The following is a 26,907-nucleotide window of genomic DNA, read 5'->3' on the forward strand; positions in this document are numbered from 1 at the left end:
GGGAAAAATGCAAATTTTTGAGTGAAAAGGGAATTTTTGTGGGGAAAAAATTCGAATTTTTGAGGGAAAAGGGAATTTTTAAGGGAAAAAAATGCAAGTTTTAGAGGGGAAAGGAAATTTTTATGGGGAAAAATGCGAATTTTAGAGGGAAAAGGGAATTTTTATGGGGAAAAATGCAAATTTTAGAGGGGAAATGGAAATTTTATGGGGAAAAAATGCTAATTTTAGAGAGGAAAGGGAATTTTTATGAGGAAAAAATGCGAATTTTAGAGGAAAAAGGGAATTTTTATGGGGAAAAATGCGAATTTTAGAGGAAAAGGGAATTTTTATTGAGAAAAATTGCAGATTTTAGAGGAAAAAAGGAATTTTTATGGGGAAAAAATTGCAAATTTTAGAGGAAAAAAGGAATTTTTATGGGGAAAAAATTGCAAATTTTACAGGGAAAAGGGAATTTTTATGGAGAAAAAATGCAAATTTTAGAGGGAAGAGGGAATTTTTAAGGGGGAAAAATTGCAAATTTTAGAGGGAAAAGGGAATTTTTATGGGGGAAAAATGCAAATTTTAGAGAGGAAAGGGAATTTTTATGGGGAAAAATGCGAATTTTAGAGGGGAAAGGGAATTTTTATTGGGAAAAATTGCAGATTTTAGAGGAAAAAAGGAATTTTTATGGGGAAAAAATTGCAAATTTTACAGGGAAAAGGGAATTTTTATGGGGAAAAAAAGCTAATTTTAGAGAGGAAAGGGAATTTTTAAGGGGGAAAGTTGCAAATTTTAGAGGAGAAAGGGAATTTTTATGGGGAAAAATGCGAATTTTAGAGGGGAAAGAGAATTTTTAAGGGGGAAAAATGCAAATTTTAAAGAGGAAAGGGAATTTTTATGGGGGAAAAAACGCAAATTTTAGAGGGAAAAAAGCAGTTTTTAGTGGAGAAAAGGAAACTCTGGGGTAAAAAAGGGGAATTTTGGGGTAAAAAAAGGGAATTTTTAGGTGGAAAAAAGGAATTTTGGGAAGAGGAAAATCGATTTTTTTTGGTAAAATAATATTTTTATTTTATAAAATGGAATTTTTGGGTAAATAAAGATAGTTTTGGGGTGAAAAATTGAATTTTTATGGGGAAAAAATGCAAATTTTTAATGGAAAAATTGGTATTTTTAGGGGGAAAAAAGTAATTTTTAGGGGGGAAAAGGGTTTTTTAGGGGAAAAAATGTATTTTTAGGAGGAAAAAGGGATTTTTGGGGTAAATAAATGGGATTTTGGGGCTAAAAAATGGAATTTGTGTCCCGCAGGTGCCGCGCCGTGGCCGTGGCTCTCTGCCTCTGGGGCAGCCTCAGCGCCGTGGCCGCGGCCAGAGGGACCCTGAGCGGCCTGGGGGGTGAGTGGTCACTCAGCGGTCACTCGGGGTCACTCAGAGGTCACTCGGGGTCACTCGGGGTCATTTGGGGTCACTCGGGGTCATTTGGGGTCACTCACTGGTCACTCAGTGGTCACTCATTGGTCACTCGGGGTCACTCGGGGTCATTTGGGGTCATTTGGGGTCATTTGGGGGTAATTGGGGTCATTTGGGGTCACTCACTGGTCACTCAGTGGTCACTCAGCGGTCACTCGGGGTCACTCGGGTCACTCAGGGGTCACTCAGGGTCACTCATTGGTCACTCATTGGTCACTCAGGGTCACTCAGGGGTCACTCAGGGTCACTCATTGGTCACTCAGGGTCACTCAGAGGTCACTCAGGGTCACTCATTGGTCACTCATTGGTCACTCAGGGTCACTCATTGGTCACTCACAGTCACTCAGGGTCAGTGGTCACTCACTGGTCACTCACTGGTAACTCACTGGTCACTCACTGGTCACTCACGGTCACTCATTGGTCACTCACTGGTCACTCACTGGTCACTCACGGTCACTCATTGGTCACTCACTGGTCACTCACTGGTCACTCACGGTCACTCATTGGTCACTCAGGTGTGGCGCTGGGCAGCGCGGGGGCGGGGCTTGGCGAGGTCACCTTCCTCACCTTGGCCTCCTCCTACCACAGGTAAGGGGGCGTGGCCTCGCTCGGGGGGCGTGGCCTCACCCCATGGCCACGCCCACCTGGGGCCACGCCTCAGAAGGGGGAGGAGACAAAAAAAACCCCAAAAATTTGGGGTGAAATCAGCCAAATTTGGTCCAAAATTACCAAAATTAGGATTGGGGTGGGGCAAAGTGGGCAGGGCTTCTCATGGGTGGGCGTGGCTATGCAAATTGGGGTTGAGGCTTTAAAATTTGTTGAAATCTCTAAAAATGGGATCAAAAATCTCTAAAATTGGGTCAAAATCACCCAAATTGGTCAAAATTTGCCAAATTTGGTAAAAAATTATAAAAATTTGGATTGGGGCAGGGCAAAGTGGGCAGGACTCCTCGTGGGTGGGCGTGGCTATGCAAATTGGGGCTGAGGCTTTAAAATTGGTTGAAATCTCCCAAAATTGGGTCAAAAATCACCAAAATTGGGTCCGAATCACCCAAAATGAGTAAAAATTGGCCAAATTTGGTCAAAAATCAGCAAAATTATTAAAATTTTTGGGGGGTTGTGGGCGTGGCTATGCAAAAACGGGGGTGTGGCTTAAAAATAGGCTTAAATTATCCAAATGTGGGTCAAAAATCACCAAAATCGGGTCCAAAAATTGCCGGAAAAAAGCAGAATTCCAAGTGGGCGTGGCCAATCTGACTCGGCTCCGCCCCCCGCAGCTCCGGGCTCTCCTATTGGTCGTCGGGGACGGGCGGGGCCGGCCTGGGCGGGGCTTTGGCTTTTTGGGGGCTGCGGGCGTGGCTGCCCCTCCCCCAGGCGCTGCTGCCCTTCCTGGCCCTCCCCCCCCTCATGCTGCTCAGGTGAGTCCAAAATTCGCTTTTTTCCCCACCCAAAATTCCCAAATTGTGACCCCAAAATTCCCAAAAGTTAGCCCCAAAAATTCCCAAATTTTAACCCAAAAATTCCCAAATTTTATCTCCAAACTTTCCCAAATTTTATCCCAAAAATTCCCAAATTTTAACCCCAAAAATTCCCAAATTTTATCCCCAAAATTTCCCAAATTTTATCCCAAAAATTCCCAAATTTTATCCCCAAAATTTCCCAAATTTTAACCCAAAAATTCCCAAATTTTAAACCAAAAATTCCCAAATTTTAACCCAAAAATTCCCAAATTGTAACCCCAAAATTTCCCAAATTTTATCCCAAAAATTCCCAAATTTTAACCCCAAAATTTCCCAAATTTTACCCCAAAAATTCCCAAATTTTATCCCAAAAATTCCCAAATTTTAACCCCAAAATTTCCCAAATTTTATCCCAAAAATTCCCAAATTTTAACCCAAAAATTCCCAAATTTTATCCCAAAAATTCCCAAATTTTAACCCCGAAATTCCCAAATTTTAACACCGAAATTCTCAAATTTTTACCCCTAAACATCCTGATTTAAACCCCGAACATTTCCAAATTTTAACATCAAAAATTCCCAATTTTCATCCGTGAACCTCCCAATTTTATCCACAAAATTCTGAATTTTTAAACGCAAAAAGTCCGAAATTTTAACCCCAAAATTCCAAATTTTTATCCCCAAAAAGTCCCCAAATTGACCTCAAAATTTCCCAAATTTTATCCCCAAAACTCCCAATGCTATCCACAAACTTCTGAATTTTTAACCCCAAAAAGTCCCAAATTTTAACCCCGAAATTCTCAAATTTTTAAACCATATTAATACCAAATTTTACCCCAAAATTCTCAATTTTTAACCCCAAAATCCCCAAAAATGCATCCCAAAAATTCCCAAATTTCCCAATTTTTAACCCAAGATTCCCAAATTTTATCCCAAAAATTCCCAAATTTTAACCCAAATAATTCCCAAATTTTAACCCCAAAATCTCAAATTTGTATCCCCAAAAAGTCCCAAAATGACTCTAAAAAACCCCAAATTTTAACCCCAAAACTCCCAATTTTCCTGCCAAATTTCCCCGTTTTCCCGCCAAAACCCTCCCGGAGTGAGCGTGGCCTCGCTTGCCCCCGCCCCCTCCCGTTTTTAATGAATATTTTTAATTTTTTCCCCGTTTTTTCCCTTTTTTTCCCTCAGTTTTTTCTTCCTGCTGGGCCCCGCCCCTCCCCCCCCGCCCGAGCCGCCCCTCCCCCCCCCCGGCCAAGGGGGCGGGGCCTGGGCCGAGAAATGGGGCGTGGCCAAGGTGAGAAGGGGGCGTGGCCAAGGGGAGAAAGGGGCGTGGCCAAGGGGAGAAAGGGGCGTGGCCAAGGTGAGAAGGGGGCGGGGCTTAACTGGGAAATTGGGGTTAAAATTGGGAATTTTTTGGGGTAAAAAATTGGGAATTTTTGGGGTTAAAATTGGGAATTTTGGGGGGAAAATTTGGGAGTTTTTGGGGTTGAAATTGGGAATTTTGGGGTAAAAAAATTTGGGAGTTTTTGGGGTTAAAATTGGGAATTTTGGGAGTTAAAATTGGGAATTTTTGGGAGAAAATTTTGGAATTTTTGGGGTTAAAAATGGGGAATTTTTGGGGAGAAAATTTGGGGATTTTTGGGGTTAAAATTGGGAATTTCGGGGTAAAAAAAATTGGGAATTTTTGGGTTTAAAAAATTGCGAATTTTTGGGGTTAAAATTTTGAATTTTTCGGAGAATATTTTGGAATTTTGGGGGTTGAAATTGGGAATTTTTGGGTAAAAAATTGGAAATTTTTGGGTTTAAAAAATTGGTAATTTTTGGGGTTAAAATTGGCAATTTTGGGGTAAAAAATTTGGGAAATTTTGGGGTTAAAATTGGCAATTTTTGGGAGAATATTTTGGAATTTTGAGGGTTGAAATTGGGAATTTTTGGGTTAAAAATTGGGAATTTTTGGGTTTAAAAAATTGGTAATTTTTGAGGTTAAAATTGGCAATTTTGGGGTAAAAAATTTGGGAATTTTTGGCGTTAAAATTGGGAATTTTTGGGAGAAAATTTGGGAATTTTGGGGATGAAAATATGGAAATTTTGGGGACAAAATTGGGAAATTTTGAAGATGAAATTTGGGGATTTTGGGGAGAAAATTTGGGAATTTTGGGGATGATAATTTGGGAATTTTTGGCGATAAAATTTCAATATTCGCGTAGAAAAGCGGGGAATTTGGGAATGAAAATTTCGTCATTTTTGGTTACAAGCGGGGGATTCGGGGAAGGGGCTGGATGAAAGGGGGAGGGGCTCGGGGAGGGGAAGGGGCGTGGCCTGAGCCGGCCCCGCCCCCCGCAGGCCGCGCTCCGCCAGGGGGCGCCGCTGGGCCTCGTTTACTTCGCCGAGTACTTCGTTAACCAGGGGCTGGTGAGAGGGGCGGGGCCTGGCGGGTGGGGGAGGGGCCTCAAGGGGTGGGGGAGGGGCTGGATGGGTGGGGGAGGGGCTTGATGAGTGGGGAGGGGTCTAAATGGGTGGGGGAGGGGCCTAAAGGGGTGGGGGAGGGGCTTGATGGTTTGGGGAGGGGCTAAAACTGGGGTGGGGAGGGGCTAAAATGGCGGATTTGGGGTGGGGGAGGGGCTAAAATGGCGGATTTGGGGTGGGGAGGGGCTAAAATGGCGGGTTTGGGGTGGGGGAGGGGCCTAAAGGGGTGGGGGAGGGTCTAAAATGGTGGATTTTGATGGGGAGGGGCCAAAATGGCAGGTTTGGGGGGGGATTGGCTAAAATGGCGGATTTGAGGTGGGGGAGGGTCTAAAATGGCGGATTTTGATGGGGAGGGGCCAAAATGGCCGATTTGGGGGAGAAGCCAAAATAGGGCATTTGGTGGGAGGAGCGGCCAAGATGGCGGATCTGGGGTGGGGGAGGGGCCAAAATGGCAGATTTGGGGGGAGGGGCTTAAATGAGAAATTGGGGTTGGGGAGGGGCTAAAATGGTGGATTTGGGGTGGGACTAAAATGGTGGATTTTGATGGGGGAGGGGACAAAATGGCAGATTTGGATGGGGAGGGGACAAAATGGCAGAATTGGGGTGGGGGAGGAGCCAAAATGGCGGATTTGAGGTGGGGGAGGGGCTAAAATGGCAGATTTGGGATGGGGAGGGGCCAAAATGGCGGATCTGGGGTGGGGGAAGGGTCAAAATGGCGGATTTGGGTGTGTGGCCAAAATGGCGGATTTGGGGAGGAGCCAAAATGGCGGATTTGGGTGTGGGACCAAAATGGCGGATTTGGGTGTGGGGAGGGGCCAAAATGGCGGATTTGGTGTGGGCCCAAAATGGCGGATTTGGGGTTGGGGAGGAGCCAAAATGGCGGATTTGGGGAGGGGCCAAAATGGCGGATTTGGGTGTGGGACCAAAATGGCGGATTTGGTGTGGGCCCAAAATGGCGGATTTGGGGAGGGCCCAAAATGGCGGATCTGGGGAGGGGCCAAAATGGCGGATCTGGGGAGGAGCCAAAATGGCGGATCTGGGGAGGAGCCAAAATGGCGGATTTGGGGAGGGGCCAAAATGGCGGATTTGGGGAGGGGCCAAAATGGCGGATTTGGGGTTGGGGAGGGCCCAAAATGGCGGATTTGGGTGTGGGGAGGGCCCAAAATGGCGGATTTGGGGTGGGCCCAAAATGGCGGATTTGGGGAGGGGCCAAAATGGCGGATTTGGGGTGTGGGGCCAAAATGGCGGATTTGGTGTGGGCCCAAAATGGCGGATTTGGGGAGGGGCCAAAATGGCGGATTTGGGGTTGGGTCAAAATGGCGGATTTGGGTGTGGGACCAAAATGGCGGATTTGGGGTTGGGCCAAAATGGCGGATTTGGGGAGGGGCCAAAATGGCGGATTTGGGGAGGGGCCAAAATGGCGGATTTGGGGGAGGGGCCAAAATGGCGGATTTGGAGTGTGGGACCAAAATGGCGGATTTGGGGTGTGGCCAAAATGGCGGATTGTGATGTGGGAGGGTCCAAGATGGCGGATCCGGGGTGGGGAGGGGCCTAATTTGCATATTCAAATCGTGGGCGGGGCCGGGCGCTAAGCCCCGCCCCTCCCCCACAGATGGAGCTGCTCTACTTCCCCTCCTCGCCCCTCCCCCACAGCGCCCAGTACCGCACGTGAGTGCCCCGAAATCCCCGGATTTAACCCCAAAAATTCCCAAATTTACCTCCTGAACTTTCTAAAATTTATCCCAACAATTCCCCATTTTATCCTCAAAAATTCCCAAATTTTACCCACAAAATTCCCAATTTTATCCTCAAAAATTCCCAAATTTTACCCACAAAATTCCCAATTTTATCCTCAAAAATTCCTGATATTATCCCCAAAATTCCCAATTTTATCCTCAAAAATTTCCAAATTTTACACCCAAAAATTCCCAATTTCTGACCCCAAAATTCTCAAATTGTATCCCCAAAAATTCCCAGTTTTTAAAACCAAAATCGCGATTTTTAACTCAAAAAATCCCCAAATTTACCCCAAAATTTACAATTTTTATCCCCAAAATTCATCCTCAAAATCTCCAAATTTTTTCCCCAAAACTCCCAAATTTTATCCCCAAAAATTCCAATTTTTCTGCCTAAAATCCCCAAATTTTAACCCCAAAAATTCCCAATTTTATCCTCAAAAGTTCCCAATTCTAACCCCAAAAATTCCAAATTTTACCTTCAAAAATTCCCAAATTTTATCCCCAAAATTCCCAATTCTCTCCCAAAACTTCCCAAATTTTTTCTCGAAAATTCCCAAATTTTAACCCCCAAATTCCCGAATTTTAACCCCCAAAAATGCCAAATTATAACCCCAAAATCCCAAATTTTAACGCTAAAATTCCTGAATTTTAACCCCAAAATCCCAAATTTTAACCCTAAAATCCCCAAATTTTAACCACCAAAATGCCACATTTTAACCAAAAATCCCAAATTTTAACCCCAAAATTCCCGAATTTTAACCCCCGAAACCCTGAATTTTAATCCCCAAAATGTCAATTTTTAACCCCAAAATCCCAAATTTTAACCCCAAATTTCCCAAATTTTAACCCCCAAAACCCTGAATTTTAACCCCAAAATGCCGAATTTTAACCCCCCAAATTCCCGAATTTTAACCCCCAAAATGCCAAATTTTAACCCCAAAATCCCAAATTTTAACTCCCAAAATCCCAAATTTTAACCCTAAAATTCCCGAATTTTAACCCCCAAAATCCCAAATTTTATCCCCAAAATGCCGAATTTTAACCCCCCAAATTCCCGAATTTTAACCCCCAAAATGCCAAATTTTAACCTCAAAATCCCAAATTTTAACCCTTGAAATCCCAAATTTTAACCCCCAAATCCCCAAATTTTAACCCCCAAAATGCCAAATTTTCTCCCCCAAAATCCCAAATTTTAACCCCAAAATTGCCAAACTTTAACCCCTGAAATCCCGAATTTTAACCCCCAAACCCCGCATTTTAACCCCCAAAAAACCCCAAATTTTCCCCCGAGCAATCCCAATTTTTAACCCCCCGAAATGCGGAATTTTAGCCCCGAAATGTGGTTTTTTTAACCCCTTCCCGCCCAGGCTGCAGCTGCTGTACCAGGCCGGCGTCTTCGCCTCCCGCTCGTCCCTGCGCTGCCTCCGCCTGCGGCGCCTCTGGGGGCTGGCGCTGGCCCAGGTGGGACCTATGGATCTATACATCCCGACCTATGGATCTATGGATCCTGACCCATGGATCTATTGATCCTGACCTATGGATCCTGAGATCCTGATCTATGGATCTATTGATCCTGACCCATGGATCTATGGATCCTGAACTATGGATCCTGAACTATGGACCTGTGGATCCTGACCCATGGATCTATTGATCCTGACCCATGGATCTATAGATCCTGACCCATGGATCTATTGATCCTGACCCATGGATCTATTGATCCTGACCCATGGATCCTGAGATCCTGATCTATGGATCCTGACCTATGGATCTATGGATCCTGACCCATGGATCTATGGATCCTAACCTATGGATCTATGGATCCTGACCTATGGATCCTGACCTATGGATCCTGAACTATGGACCTATAGATCCTGACCCATGGATCTATGGATCCTGACCCATGGATCTATGGATCCTGACCCATGGATCCTGACCTATGGATCCTGAACTATGGACCTGTGGATCCTGACCCATGGATCTATGGATCCTGACCCATGGATCTATACGTCCCGACCTATGAATCTATGGATCCTGACCCATGGATCCTGAACTATAGACCTATAGATCCTGACCCATGGATCTATGGATCCTGACCTATGGATCCTGACCCATGGATCTATGGATCCTGACCCATGGATCTATGGATCCTGACCCATGGATCCTGACCTATGGATCTATGGATCCTGAACTATGGACCTATAGATCCTGACCCATGGATCTATGGATCCTGACCCATGGATCTATTGATCCTGAACTATGGATCTATAGATCCTGACCCATGGATCCTGACCTATGGATCCTGACCCATGGATCTATGGATCCTGACCCATGGATCCTGAACTATGGACCTATAGATCCTGACCCATGGATCTATACGTCCCGACCTATGGATCTATGGATCCTGACCCATGGATCTATGGATCCTGACCCATGGATCCTGAGATCCTGACCTATGGATCCTGACCTATGGATCTGTATGTCCTGACCTATGGATCCTGAACTATGGATCTATGGATCCTGAACTATGGATCCTGATCTATAGATCCTGACCCATGGATCTATGGATCCTGACCTATGGATCCTGAACTATGGACCTATAGATCCTGACCCATGGATCTATGGATCCTGATTTATGGATCCTGACCTATGGATCCTCCGGATCTATGGATCCTGAGATCCTGACCTATGGATCCTGAACTATGGATCCTGAACTATGGATCTGTACGTCCTGACCTATGGATCTATGGATCCTGACCCATGGATCCTGACCTATGGATCCTGACCCATGGATCCTGACTGACCTATAGATCCTGAGGTCCTGACCTATGGATCCTGACCTATGGATCCTGAGATCCTGACCTATGGATCCTGACCTATGGATCTGTACGTCCTGACCTATGGATCCTGACCTATGGATCTGTACGTCCTGACCTATGGATCCTGAACTATGGATCCTGAACATTGGATCCTGAAATCCTGAACTATGGATCCTGTCTGACCTATAGATCCTGAAATCCTGACCCATGCATCCTGATCTATGGATCCTGACCTATAGATCTGCCCCTATAGATCCTGACCTATGGATCCTGAGCTGTGAATCTGGAGATCCTGCCCTATAGATCCTGCCTCATAGATCCTGTGTGACCTACAGATCCTGCCCTATAGATCCTAACCTATAGATCTTGTCTGACCCATAGATCCTTACCTATAGATCTGCCCCTATGGATCCTGCCCTATAGATCCTGTCTGTCCCATAGATCCTGCCCCATAGATCCTGACCTATAGATCCTGACCTATAGATCTGCCCCTATAGATCCTGACCTATGGATCCTGCCCCATAGATCTGCCCTATAGATCAATACATCCTGCCCTATAGATCCTGTGATCCTGCCCTATAGATCCTGTCTGACCTATAGATCCCAGCCCTGCCCCGATTTCAATCCAAATTTCCCCATTTCCCCCATTTTTAACTCTTTTTTCCCATTTCTCTCCTTTTTCCCCCCCAATTTTTCCTTTTTTCCCCATTCCCCCCATTTTTAACCCATTTATTCCCCATTCCCCAATTTTTCCCCAATTTCCCATTTTCAACTAATTTTACCCCATTTATTCCCCATTACCCCCATTTTTAACTCATTTTCCCCATTTTTCCCCATTTCCCCCCATTTTCCCCATTTCCCCCAAATGTTTTCCAATTTCCCCAATTTTTAACTTGTTTTTCCCCATTTTTCCCCATTTCCCCTATTTTAAACTCTTTTTTTCCCATTTTTCCCCATTTCCCCCAATTCCCCCATTTTTTCCCCATTTTCTGCCAATTTTCCCTCTTTTTCCCAATTTTCCCTGTTTTTCCCCTTTTTTTCCCCCATTTTTCCCCCAATTTCCCCATTTTTCCTCGAATTTCCCCATTTTTCCCCATTTCTCCCCATTTTTCCCAATTTTCCCCATTTCCCCCATTTTAACCTAATTTTTTCCCCTTTTTTCCCTTTTTCCCCATTTTTCCCCCATTTCCCCCCATTTTTTCAATTTCTCCCCATTTTTCCCCCATTTTTCCCCATTTTTCCCATTTCTCCCCATTTTTCCCAAATTCCCCCATTTTTCCCCAATTTCCCCCATTTTTAACTCGTTTTCCCCATTTTTTCTCCATTTTTCCCTATTTTCCCCCATTTTTTCCCATTTTTTCTCATTTTTCCCCATTTTCCCCCATTTCCCCCCATTTTCCCCCCTTTTTCCCCATTTTCCCCCATTTTCCCCCATTTTCCCCCATTTTTCCCCATTTTCCCCCGTTTTTCCCCATTTTCCCCCATTTTCCCCCATTTTTCCCCATTTTCCCCCGTTTTTCCCCATTTTTCCCCATTTTCCCCCATTTTTCCCCATTTTCCCCCGTTTTTCCCCATTTTTCCCCATTTTTCCCCATTTTCCCCCATTTTTCCCCATTTTTCCCATTCCTCTCCTTTCCCGCCCTTTCCCCCGGCCCCGCCCCCAGGTGCTGCTGGCCGCGTTCCTATTGGCCGCCGTGGCTGTCAATCATCTGCTGCCCGGGCTGGGATTGGCCGCGGCGCTGGCGGTGGGGGAGGGGCTGGTGGGGGGCGGAGCCTACGGGAACGGATTCGCCAACGTGGCCGGAGAGGTCAGTGACCCCTGAGTGACCCTGAGTGACCAGTGACCACTGAGTGACCCTGAGTGACCCCTGAGTGACCAGTGAGAGACCAGTGAGTGACCCCTGAGTGACCCCTGAGTGACCAATGAGTGACCACTGAGTGACCAATGAGTGATCAATGAGTGACCCCTGAGTGACCCTGAGTGACCAGTGAGTGACCAATGAGAGACCAATGAGTGACCCTGAGTGACCAATGAGTGACCCTGAGTGACCCTGAGTGACCCTGAGTGACCAATGAGTGACCAATGACCACTGAGTGACCCTGAGTGACCAATGAGTGACCCCTGAGTGACCAATGAGTGACCCCTGTGTGACCAATGAGTGACCCTGAGTGACCCCTGAGTGACCTCTGAGTGACCCCTGAGTGACCCCTGAGTGACCAATGAGTGACCCTGAGTGACCCCTGAGTGACCTCTGAGTGACCCCTGAGTGACCAATGAGTGACCAATGAGTGACCCTGAGTGACCCTGAGTGACCCTGAGTGACCAATGAGTGACCCTGAGTGACTCTGAGTGACCAGTGAGTGACCCCTGAGTGACCAATGAGTGACCCTGAGTGACCAATGAGTGACCAATGAGTGACCCTGAGTGACCAATGAGTGACCAGAGTGACCCTGAGTGACCCCTGAGTGACCAATGAGTGACCGCTGTCCGCAGGTGCCCCTCCCCCAGCAGCCGCTGGCCGTCGCTGTGGTCACTCTGGTGGCCGAAGTCGCCATCGCCGCGGCCGGAGGGGCGGCCCTGGCCGCTCACGCCGTCTTCTGCGGCCAGGAGTGACCGCTGAGTGACCAGTGAGTGACCACTGAGTGACCAGTGAGTGACCAGTGAGTGACCACTGAGTGACCACTGAGTGACCGCTGAGTGACCAGTGAGTGACCAGTGAGTGACCGCTGAGTGACCACTGAGTGACTGCTGAGTGACCGCTGAGTGACCAGTGAGTGACCACTGAGTGACCACTGAGTGACTGCTGAGTGACCGCTGAGTGACTGCTGAGTGACCGCTGAGTAATCAGTGAGTGACCCCATGGATCGGTCACAAAGTGACCCTGAAGTGACCATTGAGTGACCACTGAGTGACCGCTGGATTGGCCATGGAGTGACCACGGAGTGATCCTGGAAGTGACCACTGAGTGACCACTGGGTATGAAGCCACAAGTGACCACAGAGTGACCACAGAGTGACCGCTGGAATGGTCTCTGAGTGACCACTGGAATGGTCACTGAATGACCACTGAGTGACCACTGAGTTGGCCTTGGAGTGACCACTGAGTGACTACTGGAAACGAAGCCATAAGTGACCACGGAGTGACCACATGGAGTGACCACTGAGTGACCACTGGATTGACCCATGGACTGGTCACTGAGTGACCCTGGAAGTGACCCTGAACTGACCATGGAAGTGACCACAAACTGACCCCTGAGTGACCATGGAGTGGCCACTGAGTGACCACTGAGTAACCATTGAGTGACCACATGGATCAGTCACAAAGTGACCCTAAACTGACCATGGAGTGACCGCTGAGTGACCACTGGATTGGCTTTGGGATGACCCTGGAAGTGACCACTGAGTGACCACTGAGTGACCACTGGACTGGTCAAGGAGTGACCACAGACTGACCACTGGAAATGAAGCCACTGAGTGACCACGGAGTGACCACATGGAGTGACCACTGAGTGACCACTGGATTGACCCATGGACTGGTCACTGAGTGACCACTGAGTGACCGCTGAATGACCCCATGGATTGGTCACAACGTGACCCTGAACTGACCACTGAGTGACCACTGAGTGACCCTGGAGGTGACCACAAACTGACCCCTGAGTGACCACAGAGTAGCGACTGAGTGACCACTGAGTGACCACTGGATTAGCCATGGACTGGTCACTGAGTGACCACTGAGTGACCACTGGATTGGCCTTGGGATGACCCTGGAAGTGACCACTGAGTGACCGCATGGAGTGACCACTGAGTGCCCACAGGATTGGTCATTGAGTGACCACTGAGTGACCACTGGAAATCAAGCCACAAGTGACCACAGAGTGACCACTGAGTGACCACTGGATTGGCCATGGAGTGACCACTGAGTGACCACTGGAAACCAAGCCACAAGTGACCATGGAGTGACCACTGAGTGACCACTGGAAACCAAGCCACAAGTGACCACAGAGTGACCACTGAGTGACCGCTGGATTGGCCCATGGAGTGACCACTGAGTGACCACTGGATTGGCCCATGGAGTGACCACTGAGTGACCACTAGGTATGAAGCCACAAGTGACCACTGAGTGACCACTGGATTGGCCATGGAGTGACCACTGATTGACCACATGGATCAGTCATGAAGTGACCCTGAACTGACCATTGAGTGACCACTGAGTGACCGCTGGATTGGCCATGGAGTGACCGCTGAGTGACCGCTGGATTGACCCTGGAAGTGACCACTGAGTGACCATGGAAGTGGCAGTGAACTGACCATGGAGTGACCACTGAGTGACCACATGGAGTGACCACTGAGTGCCCACAGGATTGGTCATTGAGTGACCACTGAGTGACCACTGGAAACCAAGCCACAAGTGACCACAGAGTGACCACTGAGTGACCACTGGAAACCAAGCCACAAGTGACCACAGAGCGACCACTGAGTGACCGCTGGATTGGCCCATGGAGTGACCACTGAGTGACCACTGGGTATGAAGCCACAAGTGACCACGGAGTGACCACAGAGTGACCGCTGGAATGGTCTCTGAATGACCACTGAGTGACCGCTGGAATGGTCACTGAATGACCACTGAGTGACCACTGGATTGACCCTGGAAGTGACCACAAACTGACCACTGAGTGACCACTGAATGCCCACAGGATTGGTCATTGAGTGACCACTGAGTGACCACTGGAAACCAAGCCACAAGTGACCACAGAGTGACCACTGAGTGACCGCTGGATTGGCCATGGAGTGACCACTGAGTGACCACATGGATCAGTCAGAAAGTGACCCTGAACTGACCATTGAGTGACCACTGAGTGACCGCTGGATTGGCCATGGAGTGACCAGAGTGACCACTGGATTGACCCTGGAAGTGACCACAAACTGACCACTGAGTGACCACTGAATGCCCACAGGATTGGTCATTGAGTGACCACTGAGTGACCACTGGAAACCAAGCCACAAGTGACCACAGAGTGACCACTGAGTGACCGCTGGATTAGCCATGGAGTGACCACTGAGTGACCACTGGAATGGTCACTGAATGACCACTGAGTGACCGCTGGATTAGCCATTGAGTGACCACTGAGTGACCATTGAGTGACCATTGAGTGACCACTGAGTGACCACTGAGTGACCATTGAGTGACCATTGAGTGACCATTGAGTGACCACTGAGTGACCACTGAGTGACCATTGAGTGACCATTGAGTGACCATTGAGTGACCACTGAGTGACCACTGAGTGACCATTGAGTGACCATTGAGTGACCACTGAGTGACCACTGAGTGACCATTGAGTGACCATTGAGTGACCACTGAGTGACCACTGAGTGACCACTGAGTGACCATTGAGTGACCACATGGATCGGTCACAAAGTGACCCTGAACTGACCACTGAGTGACCATGAGTGACCACTGAGTGACCTCTGACCCCAAACGGGGACATTTGCCATGAAAAAAGGGAAATTTGGGGTGAAAAATTGGAATTTTGGGGTAAAAAAATTGAGATTTAGGGTAAAATGTGGGATATTGCGGTTAAAAAAATCAGAATTTTGGGGGAAATTTGGGGATTTTTGGGTTAAAGTGGGAACTTGGTGTAAAAAAAATTGGAATTTTGGGGGAAATTTGGAATTTTGGGGGAAATTTGGGGATGTTGGGGTGAAAAAGGGAGATTTTGGAAATAGAAATAGGGGATTTTGGGAAACAAAATCAGAATTTTGGAGTAAAAAATGGGACTTTTGGGGGAAATTGGGGTTTTGGTGTAAAATTGGGAATTTGGCGTAAAAAATATGGAATTTTGGGGCAAAATGGGAATTTTGGGGTCAATTTGGGGACTTGGGGGTGAAAAAGGGAAATTTTGGAGGTAGAATTAGATTTTGAGAAAAAAATCAGAATTTTGGGGTAAAAAATGGGACTTTGGGGGAAATTTGGGATTGTGGGGTAAAAAAATCAAATTTTGGGGTAAATTTGGGGATTTTGGGGAAAATTTGGGGATTTTGTGGTTAAAAATGTGAATTTGGGGTAAAAAATGAATTTTGGGGAAAAAATCAGAATTTTGGGGTTAAAAATCAGAATTTTGGAGTAAAATTTAGGATTTTGGGGTTAAAATGGGAATATTGGGGTGAAATTTGGGATTTTGGGGTTAAAAATCAGAATTTTGGGGTTAAATTCAGGATTTTGGGGTTAAAATGATAATTTTGGGGAAATTTGGGGATTTTAGGGTTAAATACTGGAATTTTGGGGTTAAAATCAGATTTTTGGTGTAAAAATTTGGAATTTTGAGGTAAATTTGGGGATTTTGGGCTGAAAATCAAAATTTTCGGGTAAAATTGGGGATTTGGGCGTAAATTTCGGGATTTTGGGGTTAACTTTCGCATTTTGGGTTGAAAAAGGGAAATTTTGGGGATATAATTTGAGGATTTTGGGGGAAAAAAATCAGAATTTTGGGGTAAAAAATGGGACTTTGGGGGAAATTGGGAATTTTGGGGTTAAAAATGGGAATTGGGGGTTAAAAAATGTAATTTTGGGGGAAATTGGGGATTTTGGGGTAAAAAATCAGAATTTTTGGTTAAAATTGGATTTTTTGGGGTGAAACGGGATTTTGGGGTAAAAAGGAAAATTTTGGGGGGTAAAAATTAAGAAATTTGGGGTGAAAGTGGGGATTTTGGGGTAAAAAAGGGAAATTTTGGGAGTAAAATTTGTATTTTTTTGAGGTTAAAATGTCAATTTTGGGGTTAAAATTGGGAATTTTGGACATAAATTGGGGTGGTTTGGGTAAAATTGGGAATTTTGGGGTGGATTTGGGGATTTGGGGGTAAAAAATTTGAATTTCAGGCTTGAAAATCAGAATTTTGGGGTAAAATATTGATTTTTGGGGGGGAGAAATTGGGGATTTTGGGGTAAAAAAATCAGAATTTTGGGTTAAAATTGGGAATTTTGGGGATCAATTTGGGGTGGTTTGGCTAAAAATGGGATTTTAGGGTGGATTTGGGACATTTTGGGGTCTAAATTTTGAGGTAAAAATTGCTGATTTTATGGCAATTTTTTTATTAAAAAACTTTAAATATTTGTCTAAAATCTTGAATTTCGGGGTTAAAAATCAGAATTTGATGTTAAAATCAGGCATTTTTGGAGGCAAAAAAAATGGAATTTTCTTTAAAACCTTCAATTTTCACCCATAAACGCAATTTTGGGGGGTAAAATTCGGAATTTTAGGGTTAAAATCGGCCGATTTTGAGAGTTAAAAAACCCGAAAATTGCGAGGTAAAAAAAAAATCGATAATTCTGAGGTAAAAACTTGCGAATTTTGAGGTAAAAAATCCGAATTTCAGGCAAAAAAGAAAGATCTATTGTTTATTAGAAATGCTCCATTCTGACCCAAAATTGCGATTTTTTTGAGGCGTTTTTTGGGGTCAAATCCGCCGAATTTGGGCAAAAAGGTCTATTTGTATTAAAACCGCTCCATTCTGACCCAAAATCGCGATTTTTGAGGCGCTTTTTTGCGGTTAAATCCGCGGATTTTGGCGCTTGGCCACTTCCGGACTCGCTTTCCCAGCGTCCTTTGCGCGCCTTTACCCGGAGAAACGAGGCGTTGAAGCGGAAGTCGGAAGTGACGTCACGTCACTTCCGCTTCACGGCGCTTCCCGACCCGCGGCTCCGCGTGCGCTCGGTGGGCGGGGGGGAGCGAAATTTGGGGCGAAATTTGGGGATTTTGGGACAAAAAGCGCGGGAAAATCGGCGGGGGGGGGGGAGGGGAGGGGGAGGAGAGGGGTTTGGGGCGAAATTTGGGGGTTTTGGGGCTGAGATTTATAGGTTTTGGGGCGAAATTTGGGTCAAATTCGTCCCGTTTTGGGTTAAATTTCTTCGGTTTTGGGTCAGTTTTTATTCGGTTTTGGGGTAAATTCCTCAAATTTTGGGTCAAATTCCTCCGGGTTTGGGTTAGATTTCTTCGATTTTGGTTTAAATTCCTCCGGTTTTGGGTCAAACTCTTCTGATTTTGGGTGATGAAGTGCCCAAATTTGGGGTGAAAATGAGGAAATTTGGGGTGAAAATGCAGAAATTTTGGGTAGAAATTTCGGAATTTAGGGTAAAAACGTCCAAATTTGGGGTAGAAATGTTGGAATTTAGGGTGAAAAAAACACAAATTTGTGGTAGAAATTTGGGAATTTGGGGTAGAAACGTCCAAATTTGGAATAGAAATGCAGGAATTTTGGGTAAAAACGTCCAAACTTGAGGTAAAAATGAGTAAATTTGGGGTAGAAATGCGGAAATTTGGGGGGAACCGCAGAAATTTGGGGTGAAATTCAGAAATTCGGGGTAAAAACGTGGGAAATTTGGGTAGAAATGTGGGAATTTGGGGTGGAAACGTCAAAATTTGGGGTAGAAATGGGGGAATTTTGGGTAGAAATGAGGGAATTTGGGTTAAAAATGCCCAGATTTGGGGTTGAAGTTCCCAAATTTGGGGTGAAAATGAGTAAATTTGGGGTGGAAATGTGGGAATTTTGGGTAGAAACACGGGAATTTGGGGTTGAACTTCCCAAATTTGGGGTGAAAATGGGAAAATTTGGGGTGGGAATACCCAAATTTGTGGTGGTGAGTCCCAAATTTGGGGTGGTGGTACCCAAATTTGGGGTAGAAATTGCTGAAATTTGGGGTGATGTTTCCCAAATTTGGGGTGGTGATTCCCAAATTTGGGGTGAAAATGAGTAAATTTGGGGTAGAAAAGTGAGGATTTGGGGTAGAAATGCCGGAATTTGGGGTGGGGATTCCCAAATTCGGGGTGGCAATTCCCAAATTCGGGGTGGTGATTCCCAAATTTGGGGTGAAAATGAGTAAATTTGGGTTGGTGACACCCAAATTTGGGGTGGCGATTCCCAAATTCGGGGTGAAGAAGCCCAAATTTGGGGTGGCGATTCCCAAATTTGGGTTGGTGACACCCAAATTTGGGGTGAAGAAGCCCAAATTCGGGGTGCTGATTCCCAAATTTGGGGTGGCGAGCCCCAAATTCGGGGTGGTGATTCCCAAATTTGGGGTGGTGATTCCCAAATTTGGGGTGGTGATTCTCAAATTCGGGGTGGCGATCCCCAAATTCGGGGTGGTGATTCCCAAATTTGGGGTGGTGATTCCCAAATTCGGGGTGGTGATTCCCAAATTTGGGGTGGTGATTCCCAAATTCGGGGTGGTCATCCCCAAATTTGGTGTGCTGATTCCCAAATTCGGGGTGGCGATTCCCAAATTCGGGGTGAAGAAGCCCAAATTTGGGGTGGCGATTCCCGAATTTGGGGTGCTGATTCCCAAATTTGGGGTGGTGATTCCCAAATTCGGTGTGAAGAAGCCCAAATTTGGGGTGGAATCGCCGAAATCCGCCCGTGTCCCCCAGGCCGTCCCTGCTGCCGCCGCCATGTCGCGATTCTTCACCACCGGCTCCGACTCCGAGTCGGAATCGTCGGCGTCCGGAGACGAAACCGCGCCCAAAGCGCCCGGGGGGCCCTACAGCAAGTGGGCGGGGCTAAAGGGGAAGGGGCGGGGCCAGGGGAAAGGGGCGGGGCTAAAGGAAAATAGGCGGGGCTAAGGGAGAGGGGCGGGGCTAAAGGGTAAAAGGGGCTGGGGCTAATGGAAAAGGGGCGGGGTTAAGGGAAAGGGGCGGGGTTAGAGCGGAAAGGGGCGGGGCTAAAGGGTAAGGGGCGGGGCTAAAGGAAAAGGGGCGGGGTTAGAGGAAACGGGGCGGGGCTAGCGGAAAGGGGCGGGGCTAAGGGGTAAAGGGGGTGGGGTTAACGGGAAAGGGGCGGGGCTAAAAGGAAAGGGGCGGGGCTAAAGGGGAATGGGTGGGACACGAAAAGGGGCGGGGCTAAAGGGGAAGAGGTGGGGCTAAGAAAAAAGGGGCGGGGCTAAGGGAAAGGGTGTGGTTAAAGGAAAGGGGCAGGGCTAAAGGGAAAGGGGCGGGGCTAAGTGAAAGGGCGGGGTTGAATGGAAAGGGGCGTGGTTAAAGAGAAAGGGGCGTGGTTAAAGGGAAAGGGGCGGGGCTAAGGAGAAGGGGCGTGGTTAAAGGGTAAAAGGGGCGGGGCTAACGGGAAAGGGGCGTGGTTAAATGGAAAGGGGTTGGTCTAACGGGAAAGGGGCGGGGCTAAAGAATAAAAGGGGTGGGGTTAAAGGGAAAGAGGCGGGGCTAAGGGAAAAGGGGCGGGGTTAGATGCAAAAAGGCTGGGGTTAAAGGGAAAGGGGTGCGGTTAAAGGGAAAGGGGCTAAAGCAGAAATGGGTGGAGCTAAAGGAAAAGGGGCGTGGTTCAAAGGGAAAGGGGCGGGGTTGAAGGGTAAATGGGCGTGGTTTAAAGGAAAGGGAGGGATTAAATGGAAAGGGGCGGGGCTGAAGGGAAAGGGGCGGGGTTAAAGAGGAAAGGGGCGGGGTTAAAGAAAAAGGGGCGGGGTTAAAGGGAAGGAAGCGGGAGTAAAGGGAAAGGGGGCGTGGTTAGGGGAAAGGGGTGGAGTTATGCAAAATAGGGGTTGGGGTTTAAAGGGAGTGGTTTGAGGAGAAAGGGGCGTGGTTTAGCAAAAGGGGTGGGGTTAAATAAAATGGGCGGGGTTTAAATGAAAGGGGCGGGGATAAAGGGAAAAGGGAGGGAAGGGGCGGGGCTAAAGGAAAAGGGGGCGGGGTTAAAAGTAAAGGGGTGGGGTTAATGGGAAAGGGGCGGGGCTAAAGGGAAAGGGGCGGGGTTAAAGGAAAAAGGGCGGGGCTAAAAGGAAAAGGGGCGGGGTTAAAGGGGAAAGGGGTGGTTAAAATGAAAAGGGGCGGGGCTAAAGGGAAAGGGGGCGGAGTTTAAGGGAAGGGGGCGTGGCCAAGGTAAAGGGGTGTTTAAGGGAAAGGGGCGGGACTAAAAGGAAAGGGGCGGGGTTAAAGGGAAAAGGGGCGGAGTTTAAGGGGGAGGGGGCGGGGCTAAAGGGAAAGGGGGCGTGGTTAAAAAGAAAAGGGGCGGGGTTTAAGGGGAAGGGGGCGTGGCCAAGGCAAAGGGGCGTGTCCGAGGCCTGGCCCCGCCCCCAGGCCGCTGCTGCTGAGCGAGGACGAGGAGGACACGAAACGCGTGGTGAGGAGCGCCCGCGACAAGAGGTGGGGTATTGATCCGTATTGATCGGGTATTGATCCCCTATTGATCGGGCATTGATCGGGAATTGATCTTGTATTGATTGGGTATTGAGCCGCTATTGATCCCCTATTGATCGGGCATTGATCCCGTATTGATCGGGAATTGATCTCGTATTGATCGGTTCTTGATCCAGTATTGGTCCCGTATTGATCCGGTGTTGATCCTGTATTGATGCACTATTGATCTCGTATTGATCAGTTATTGATCCAGTATTGGTCCCGTATTGATCCGGTGTTGATCCTGTATTGATCCACTATTGATTGGTCCCGTATTGATCCGGTGTTGATCCTGTATTGATCCACTATTGATTCTGTATTGATCGGTTCTTGATCCAGTATTGGTCCCGTATTGATCCGGTGTTGATCCTGTATTGATCCACTATTGATTCTGTATTGGTCGGTTCTTGATCCAGTATTGATCGGTTATATATCCAGTATTGATCCCGGGTATTGATCCGGTATTGATCCTGTATTGATCTGCTATTGATCCCGTATTGATCCACTATTGATCCCATATTGATCCTGTATTGATCTGGTATTGATCCCGTATTGATCCATTATTGATCCCATATTGATCAGGTATTGATCCTGTATTGATCTGGTATTGATCCCGTATTGATCCATTATTGATCCCGTATTGATCAGGTATTGATCTGGTATTGATCCCGGGTATTAATACGGTATTGATCGGGTATCAATAAGATATAGGTTCCTTATTAAGCTCTTATTGAGCGGTTATTGATCCAGTATTGAACCAATATTGATAGGTTATTGATCTGGTATTGATCGGGTATTGATCCGGTACCGGTTCCTTATTGAGCCCGTATTGATTGGTATTGATCCAGCATTTATCCGGCATTGATCTTGTAGTGATCAGTTATTGATCCCGTATTGTTTGGGTATGGATTCGGTATCGGTTCCTTATTGAGCTGTTATTGAGTGGTTATTGATCTGGTACTGATCAGATGTTGATCAGGTATTGATCGGGTACCGGTTCCTTATTGAGTTCTTATTGGTCACTATTGATCAGTTTTTGATCCCTTATTGATCAGTTACTGATCGGCTATTGATCAGCTATTGATTGGGTATTGGTTCCTTATTGAGACCTTGTTGAGCAGTTATTGATCCGGTGTTGATTGGTTATTGATTAATTATTGATTTGGTATTAGTTCCTTATTGAGCCCTTGTTGAGCAGTTATTGATCAGTTGTTGGTTCCTTATTTATCCCGTATTGATCTGATATTGATCGGTTATTGATTTGCTACTGATCTGATATTGATGGGTTATTGATCCACTATTGATCTGATATTGATCCGCTGTTGATCAGTTATTGATCCCTATTGGTCCCAGTCGGCCCAAATCGACCCCGATCAATCCCGATCGGTGCCGATCGCCCCCGATTGATCCCGATCAATGCCAGGTACGAGGAGCTCACCAACCTGATCCGCTCCATCCGCAACGCCATGAAGATCCGCGACGTCAGCCGCTGCCTCGAGGTGCCCAGAGCCCCGAAACCCCCCAATTTCACCCCAAAAATCCCCATTTTTCACCCCAAAAATCCCCTTGAAAAATCTCCCAATTTCACCCCAAAAATCCCCCAATTTCACCCCAAAATTCCCCAATTTCACCCCAAAAATCCCCAATTTCACCCCAAACTTCCCCAATTTTTACCCCAAAAATCCCCCAATTTCACCCCAAAAATCCCCAATTTCCACCCCAAAAATCCCCAATTTCACCCCAAAAATCCCCAATTTCCACTCCCAAAAAATCCCCCAATTTCACCCCAAACTTCCCCAATTTCACCCCAAAAATCCCCCAATTTCACCCCAAAATTCCCCAATTTCACCCCAAAAATCCCCCAATTTCACCCCAAAAATCCCCAATTTCCACCCCAAAAATCCCCAATTTCACCCCAAAAATCCCCAATTTCCACTCCCAAAAAATCCCCCAATTTCACCCCAAAATTCCCCAATTTCACCCCAAAAATCCCCCAATTTCACCCCAAAAATCCCCCATTTCCACTCCAAAAATCCCCCATTGTCACCCCAAAAATCTCTGATTTCCACTCCCAAAAAATCCCTCAATTTTACCCCAAAAATCCCCAGTTTTTCACCCCAAAAATCCCCTTGAAAAATCCCCCATTTTCACCCCAAAAATCCCCAAATTTCACTCCAAAAATCCCCAATTTCACCCCAAAAATCCCCTTGAAAAATCCCTCAATTTCACCCCAAAAATCCCCAATTTTTCACCCCAAAATTCCGCTGAAATAGCCCTCAATTTCACCCCAAAAATCCCTATTTTTCAGCCCAAAAATCTCAGATTTCTACTACCAAAAATCCCCAATTTTCACCCTAAAAATCCACCCTAAATGTTCCCCAATTTCACCCCAAAAATCCCCAATTTTCATCTCATTTTTAACCCAAATTTTCCCCTTTCCCCCCATTTTTTTCCCATTTTTACCCCAAAATTCCCATTTTTTTCCCCATTTCCCCCCAAAATTCCCATTTTTTCCCCCCAAAATCCCCATTTTCCCCATTTTTCCCCCAAATTTTCCCAAATCCCAGGAGTTTGAGCTGCTGGGCCGGGCGTGGACCAAGGCCAAGGGCGTGGTGGACCGGGAGGGCGTTCCCCGCTTCTACCTGCGCATCCTGGCCGACCTCGAGGACTACCTCAACGAGGTGAGAAAATACAAATTTTGGGGCTAAAAACACACATTTTGGGTCCTTTTACACGTTTAGCATCTTGGAGAATTTTTAGAAATTTTTTGGGAATTTTTTCCGATTTTTTTCCGCTTTTTTTTCTGAATTTTTATGATTTTTTTTTCAATTTTTTTGTGTTGTCACATTTTTTTTCCAATTTTTTGGTTTTTGTTTTTTTTTTTCAAAATTTTTCAGATTTTTAAAAATTTTTTTAGGTTTCTATTTTTTTACGGTTTTTACTTTTTTAATAACTTTTCCCTGAATTTTTTCTGATTTTTTTAAAAGTTTCATTTTTGTGGGTTTCTACCTGGCCGACCTCGAGGACTACCTCAACGAGGTGAAAAAATACAAATTTTGGGGCTAAAAACACACATTTTGGGTCCTTTTACACGTTTAGCATCTTGGGCAATTTTTAGAAATTTTTTGGGATTTTTTTCCGATTTTTTTCCGCTTTTTTTTCTGAATTTTTATGATTTTTTTTTCTTTTTTTTTTGTGGTGTTGTCACTTTTTTTTTCCAATTTTTTTGGGTTTTTTTTCAGAATTTTTCAGATTTTTCAAAATTTTTTTCAGTTCCTTTTTTTTTTTTACTTTTTTTACAAATTTTCCTGAAGTTTTTCTTAATTTTTTTTTTTTTATTTTTTTTTCTGAGTTTTTCTTATTTTTTCTGGATTTTTTTGTGTTTTTTCACCCTTTGTGTTTTTTTCACCGTTTTTTTTTGTTTTTTCACCCTTTTTTTTGGTTTTTTTCACCTTTTTTTTTGTTTTTTCACCCTTTTTTTTTGTGTTTTTTCACCTTTTTTTGTGTTTTTTCACCGTTTTTTCGTGTTTTTTCACCGTTTTTTTTTGTTTTTTCACCCTTTTTTTGGTTTTTTTCACCTTTTTTTTTTGTTTTTTCACCCTTTTTTTTTGTGTTTTTTCACTCTTTTTTTTGTGTTTTTTCACTCTTTTTTTTGTGTTTTTTCACCGTTTTTTTCGTATTTTTTCACCATTTTTTTGTGTTTTTTCACCGTTTTTTCGTGTTTTTTCACCGTTTTTTTTTGTTTTTTCACCGTTTTTGGACATTTTCCCCCATTTTTTTGGCAGCTGTGGGAGGACAAGGAGGGGAAGAAGAAAATGAACAAAAACAACGCCAAAGCTCTGAGCTCTTTGAGGCAAAAACTGCGGAAATACAACCGGGACTACGAGGGGCAGATCGCGGCCTACCGGCAGGTCAGGAAGGGGTTAAAAATGGGGCGAAAACGGGGGAAAACGGGCAAAAAAATGGGGGAAAATTGGGGAAAATTGGGGGGAAAATGGGAGAAAATTGGAGAAAAAATGGGAGAAAATTGGGGGAAAAATGGGAGAAAATTGGAGAAAAAATGGGGGGAAAATGGGGGAAAAATGGGAGAAAATTGGAGAAAAAATGGGAGAAATGGCAAAAAAATTGACAAAAAAAAGGGGGAAATTGGGGAAAAAATGGGGAAAAATTGAGGGAAAAAATGGGAGAAAATTGGAGAAAAAATGGGAGGAAAATGGGGGACAATTGGGGAAAAATGGGGGGAAATTGGAGAAAAAATGGGAGAAAATTGGGGGAAAATGGGAGAAAATTGGGGAAAAAATGGGAGAAAATTGGAGAAAAAATGGGAGAAAATTGGGGGAAAATGGGAGAAAATTGGAGAAAAAATGGGGGAGAAATGGCAAAAAAATTGAGAAAAAATTGACAAAAAAATGGGGGAAATTGGGGAAAAAATGGGAAAAAATTGGGGGAAAAATGGGAGAAAATTGGAGAAAAAATGGGAGAAAATTGGAGAAAAAATCGGGGAGACATGGCAAAAAAATTGAGAAAAAATTGACAAAAAAATGGGGGAAATTGGGGAAAAAATTGGGGGAAAAATGGGAGAAAATTGGAGGGAAAAAATGGGAGAAAAATTGGAGAAAAAATGGGGGAAAATTGGGGGAAAATTGGAGAAAAAATGGGAGAAAAAATGGGGGAAAATTGGGGGAAAATGGGAGAAAATTGGGGAAAAAATGGGAGAAAATTGGAGAAAAAAATGTGGAAAAAATGGGGGAGAAATGAACAAAAAATGGGGAAAAAATTGGCAGAAAATGGGCAAAAAGTTGGGGAAAAAATGGACAAAAAATGGGGAAAAAAATAAATTTAAAATGGGGGGAAATTGGGAAAAGAGTGGGGGGGAAAATGGACAAAAAAATGGGTGAAAAATGTCCAAAAATGGGGAAAATCCAAGCGGGACTACGAGGGGCAGATCACGGCCTGCAGGCAGGGCAGGAAGGGGTTAAAAATGGGGCGAAAACGGGGGAAAACGGGCAAAAAAAATGGGGGAAAAATGGGAAAAATTGGAGAAAAAATGGGGGAAAATTGGGGGAAAAATAGAATAAAATTGGGGAAAAAATGGGGGAGAAATGGCAAAAAAATTGAGAAAAAAATGACAAAAAAAAGGGGGAAATTGGGGAAAAATGGGGGAGAAATGGCAAAAAAAAAGAGAAAAAAATGACAAAAAAAAGGGGGAAATTGGGGAAAAAATGGGAAAAAAATGGGAGAAAATTGGGGAAAAAATGGGGGAAAATTGGGGAAAAAATAGGATAAAATTAGGGAAAAAATGGGGGAGAAATGGCAAAAAAATTGAGAAAAAAATGACAAAAAAAAGGGGGAAATTGGGGAAAAAATGGGAAAAAAATGGGGGAAAAATGGGAGAAAATTGGGGAAAAAATGGGAGAAAATTGGAGAAAAAATGGGGGAGAAATGGGGGACAAAAAAATTGAGAAAAAATTGACAAAAAAAGGGGGAAATTGGGGAAAAAGTTGGGGGGAAAATGGGAGAAAATTGAGGGAAAAAATGGGAGAAAATTGGAGAAAAAATGGGAGAAAATTGGGGGAAAATGGGAGAAAATGGGAGAAAAAATGGGGGGGAAATTGGGGGGAAATGGGAGAAAATTGGGGAAAAATGGGGAAAAATGGGAAAAAATTGGGGGAAAAATGGGAGAAAATTGAGGGAAAATGGGAGAAAATTGGGGAAAAAATGGGAGAAAATTGGGGAAAAAATGGGAGAAAATTGGGGGAAAAAATGGGAGAAAATTGGGGGAAAATGGGAGAAAATTGGAGAAAA

The 26,907-nt window shown here is 45.3% G+C and overlaps 2 protein-coding genes across 7 annotated transcripts in view; both read left to right on the forward strand.

The window, feature by feature from the left end:
* Positions 1-15,488, forward strand: part of CLN3 (CLN3 lysosomal/endosomal transmembrane protein, battenin) — a 26,216-nt gene extending 10,728 nt beyond the window's left edge. For 2 of the 4 annotated variants that reach the window (XM_085593477.1, XM_085593476.1), the window contains 9 exons: positions 1,285-1,370; positions 1,961-2,033; positions 2,723-2,863; positions 4,096-4,267; positions 5,251-5,319; positions 6,986-7,041; positions 8,480-8,573; positions 11,593-11,736; positions 12,423-15,488. In XM_085593477.1, the coding sequence (XP_085449603.1) occupies positions 1,285-1,370; positions 1,961-2,033; positions 2,723-2,863; positions 4,096-4,267; positions 5,251-5,319; positions 6,986-7,041; positions 8,480-8,573; positions 11,593-11,736; positions 12,423-12,542 (955 nt within the window). In that variant the 3' untranslated portion in view covers positions 12,543-15,488. The remainder of the gene's footprint in view (positions 1-1,284; positions 1,371-1,960; positions 2,034-2,722; positions 2,864-4,095; positions 4,268-5,250; positions 5,320-6,985; positions 7,042-8,479; positions 8,574-11,592; positions 11,737-12,422) is intronic. The other 2 variants (XR_014958703.1, XM_085593478.1) reach the window with 2 other exon arrangements.
* A 2,057-nt stretch (positions 15,489-17,545) lies between these two features.
* Positions 17,546-26,907, forward strand: part of EIF3CL (eukaryotic translation initiation factor 3 subunit C like) — a 58,434-nt gene continuing 49,072 nt past the window's right edge. The window contains exons 1-6 of one of the 3 annotated variants that reach the window (XM_085593473.1): positions 17,546-17,637; positions 19,348-19,466; positions 21,004-21,069; positions 22,526-22,601; positions 23,670-23,783; positions 24,888-25,013. In XM_085593473.1, coding sequence (XP_085449599.1) covers positions 19,369-19,466; positions 21,004-21,069; positions 22,526-22,601; positions 23,670-23,783; positions 24,888-25,013 — 480 coding nt within the window. In that variant the 5' untranslated portion in view covers positions 17,546-17,637; positions 19,348-19,368. Of the gene's footprint in view, positions 17,638-19,347; positions 19,467-21,003; positions 21,070-22,525; positions 22,602-23,669; positions 23,784-23,804; positions 24,142-24,887; positions 25,014-26,907 lie in introns of those variants that run through there. The other 2 variants (XM_085593474.1, XM_085593475.1) reach the window with 2 other exon arrangements.

This window comes from Lonchura striata, chromosome 16 (assembly GCF_050655825.1).
Source record: "Lonchura striata isolate lonStrDom1 chromosome 16, ASM5065582v1, whole genome shotgun sequence".
Classification (NCBI taxonomy): Eukaryota; Metazoa; Chordata; class Aves; order Passeriformes; family Estrildidae; genus Lonchura; species Lonchura striata.